This window comes from Corvus kubaryi, unplaced genomic scaffold, assembly GCF_017639235.1.
Source record: "Corvus kubaryi isolate FWS band 111438036 unplaced genomic scaffold, C.kubaryi_AGA036_p1.0 66, whole genome shotgun sequence".
Classification (NCBI taxonomy): domain Eukaryota; kingdom Metazoa; phylum Chordata; class Aves; order Passeriformes; family Corvidae; genus Corvus; species Corvus kubaryi.
Window position 1 is genome coordinate 29,394,497 of NW_024582054.1, and position 3,802 is coordinate 29,398,298.

Consider the following 3,802-nt stretch of genomic DNA (forward strand, 5'->3'; position numbering starts at 1 on the left):
GCTCCACTGCTGTCACCACCCAGAGCCACAGACACCACCAGAAAGGCCTTCCTCACCCCCCCCCCCCCCGCCCCAACCCCACTACTGCCCCTTCATAGAGAGGAGAAAAAGGATAGATTTATGCTTTTAATACATTTTATTTATTACCAAAATTTCCAGAAGCCAAATTTGGCAAATTTTTTTTTATCTTCTGTAAAGGTTTTCATGCATAACTTGGAACTTTTCAACTGCAACAGTCAAGTGGTTACTTTAGAAGAAACAGAGACAAACATCCAGAGTAAAAACAGCTGTATCTGAATTAACAAAATTTGTCTATTACTAACCTTATAAAGCAGGACGTGCCTTCCCTCTTATCAAAACCAAGCTGACAGATCTGCCTTTATACACACCCAACAGAATAAACTCTGTTATCGGCAAGGACGTTTTCTTTAAACGTTAGAAAAAAAAACAAAGCAAAGAATGGAGTGACTGTCCATAAACCAGTCTATACTTCAGTCCTCTTTAATCTACTTCTTCGATGGTGGGGCCGCCGGAGCCGCCTGCCCCAGCCCCTCCATCTCCCCGGTACAATTTTGTGACGATCGGGTTGCAGAGTTTCTCCAGCTCTTTCTGCTTGTGCTCGTACTCTTCCTTCTCAGCCATCTGGTTGCGATCGAGCCAAGAGACCACCTCCTTGCACTTGTCGAGCACTCTCTGCTTGTCCTGGTCACTGATCTTTCCCTTCAATTTATCATCCTCCACTGTCTGCTTCATGTTGTAAGTGTAGGACTCGAGGGAGTTCTTGGCTGCCACCCGATCCCGGTTAGCTTCATCCTCTGCTTTGTACTTCTCTGCTTCTTGCACCATACGGTCAATGTCATCCTTGCTGAGGCGACCTTTGTCATTGGTGATGGTGATCTTGTTCTCCTTACCCGTGCTCTTGTCCACAGCGCTGACGTTCAGGATACCGTTGGCATCGATGTCAAAAGTGACCTCGATCTGGGGGACTCCCCGGGGTGCTGGGGGGATACCTGTTAGGTCAAACTTGCCCAGTAAGTTGTTATCCCTTGTCATAGCCCTCTCACCCTCGTACACCTGGACCAGGACGCTGCTCTGGTTGTCTGAGTAGGTGGTGAAGGTCTGAGTTTGTTTGGTGGGGATGGTGGTGTTGCGTTTGATGAGAGCAGTCATCACTCCGCCAGCCGTCTCGATACCCAGGGACAGAGGGGTGACATCCAACAGCAGCAGATCCTGGACGTTTTCAGACTTGTCTCCCATGAGGATAGCTGCTTGTACGGCAGCGCCATAAGCCACAGCCTCATCGGGGTTGATGCTCTTGTTGAGCTCCTTGCCATTGAAGAAATCCTGTAGCAGCTTCTGGATCTTGGGGATCCGAGTAGAGCCACCCACCAGCACGATCTCCTGGATCTGGCCCTTGTCGAGCTTGGCATCACGCAGAGCCTTCTCCACTGGCTCCAGGGTGCCACGGAAGAGGTCAGCATTGAGCTCCTCAAAACGGGCACGAGTAATGGAAGTGTAGAAGTCAATGCCCTCAAAGAGAGAGTCAATCTCAATGCTGGCCTGCGTGGAGGAGCTAAGAGTGCGCTTTGCCCTCTCACAAGCCGTGCGCAGCCGCCTCACCGCTCGCTTGTTGCCAGCGATGTCACGCTTGTGCTTGCGCTTGAATTCTTCCACAAAGTGGTTCACCATGCGGTTGTCAAAGTCCTCCCCACCCAAATGGGTGTCCCCAGCTGTGGACTTTACCTCAAAGATCCCGTCCTCAATGGTAAGGATAGACACATCAAAAGTGCCCCCTCCCAAGTCAAAGATGAGCACGTTCTTCTCTCCAGCCCTGGTTCCTTTCTTGTCCAGGCCATAGGCAATAGCAGCTGCAGTGGGCTCGTTGATGATACGCATCACATTGAGGCCAGTGATGGTGCCAGCGTCCTTGGTGGCCTGGCGCTGGGAGTCATTGAAGTACGCCGGGACTGTGATGACAGCATTCTGCACCTTGCACCCCAGATAGGCCTCCGCAATCTCCTTCATCTTGGTGAGCACCATGGAGCTGATCTCCTCTGGGAAGAAGGTCTTCATCTCCCCCTTGTACTCCACCTGCACCTTGGGCTTGCCACCCTCATTCACCACACGGAAAGGCCAGTGCTTCATGTCCGACTGCACGGTGGGGTCGTCATACTTGCGGCCGATGAGGCGCTTGGCATCAAAGATGGTGTTGGTGGGGTTCATAGCGACCTGGTTCTTGGCAGCATCCCCAATGAGGCGCTCTGTATCGGTGAACGCCACATAGCTGGGTGTGGTGCGGTTACCCTGGTCATTGGCGATGATCTCCACTTTGCCATGCTGGAAGACACCGACGCAGGAGTATGTGGTGCCCAGGTCGATGCCGATCGCCGGCCCTTTGGCAGACATGGTGTCGGCTCTCTGTGCTGCTGTTCGCCCGTGCCCTCCCCGCCCGCTCCCGCTGCCGCCGCGGCGCGATATGCTCGGCTTGCGCCGCCGCCGCCCGTTTTATACTCGCCGCTGCCGCTTCTGGAAGCTGCCAGAACCCTGACGGCCAATCCGGACGCCCCTCGAACAGTCTTCTGGCCAATCGCCCCCGCGAGCCGCCGGGTGCTGCCCGCCCCCAACGGTCTGGCCAATCAGAACCGCGAGCGCCCTCCCGGGGGCCGAGACTCTTCCGGGTTTTTCTCGTGCGCCATCGCGCTCGGCCAATCCGCGCTCTTGCTGTCCGCTCGCCCCGCCCCCGCCGCGAACCTCACCCAGAAAGTTCCAGCTGACATGATGTCATGCCGGAGATTGACATCAGCGCTGTCCAATAGCAGGAGGGGGCGGGCCGGCGGGGCGGGGCTGTGCGGTTGCTACGGGACGCCCCCGCGCTCCGCCCGCTCCGACCCGGAGGGTGTGGGGGCTGCGGGTTCGCGGCCGCTCGTGCCGGGCCGTGTTTGTAATTCCTGAGCGCTCAGCCCGGCGCTGGGGAATTTACCCTTATTTGGTCGCAGGGCGGCAGAAATTTCGCCCTCCTTCCCTGACACAGACACACACGTCCCTTCAAGCTCCCCCCCGACTGACAGAGAGGAACGGCCGCCACCCCGCCGCCGCCACGGCGACCCCCGAGCTGTCATGGCGGATTGCCTCCCCTCACACACCTCCGAGCGGGAAAGTGCCTGAGGGAAAGTCCCGCCGAGCCCGTGTTTAGCCTTATTTCGCCCGAACTTGGCGAGCTGACAACACCCCCGCCCCGTGTGTGTCCCGGTACCAAAAACTCAGGGAGTGGCACCGTGTTCTCCCCTCCTGTCGCCACATCAGAAGTCAGGGAATGGCACTGGGCTGTCCCCTCCTGCCCCGGCACCAGAACTCGGGGAATGGCACCAGTGGGGCTTTGGGGGCCCTGTTGCTGCGTGTTCCTGCGTGGTGACCATTCTTGAACCGCCTCCAAATTCTTGTCTGTTGTGCTAATGTGAGATGGCGTCACGCCTACGTTTAGTAAAAGCTATGGAGCTATTAACTCGGAGCTAGGAAAAGTGCTTTGATGAAAATGTATTAGACCTTGAAATCTGCTGTGGTTCCTCCAAATTATGCCTCCTTATTCTGAGACACCTCAAAATGTTCCTGTTCTAGTAAAGAGGGCAAAATACCATCCTTATATTTTTTTTGTACAGGGTGGCTTAGTGAGTAGCTCCTTTTTAGCTCCTTTAAAAGGGTTGCTAAAAGTTTGCTATCCATAGACTTCAGGAGTCATGTGAGAGAAGAATTAAAGTCGCTATGTACTTAAATCATCTTTCATTAGTTTTGTCCCCAGCCTTCA

General features: G+C 54.9%; 1 protein-coding gene across 1 annotated transcript; it reads right to left on the reverse strand.

Annotated features, from left to right (window-relative positions):
- Positions 1 to 117: 117 nt before the first annotated feature.
- Positions 118 to 2,637, reverse strand: HSPA2 (heat shock protein family A (Hsp70) member 2). Its single transcript, XM_042048411.1, has one exon. It carries the CDS (start codon positions 2,404 to 2,406, stop codon positions 502 to 504), a length of 1,905 nt encoding a protein of 634 aa, XP_041904345.1. The 5' UTR covers positions 2,407 to 2,637; the 3' UTR covers positions 118 to 501.
- Positions 2,638 to 3,802: the final 1,165 nt, after the last annotated feature.

Bases quoted from the DNA above. Each gene is read 5' to 3' on its own strand.
- HSPA2 (XM_042048411.1), bottom strand. From the start codon at position 2,406: ATGTCTGCCAAAGGGCCGGCGATCGGCATCGACCTGGGCACCACATAC.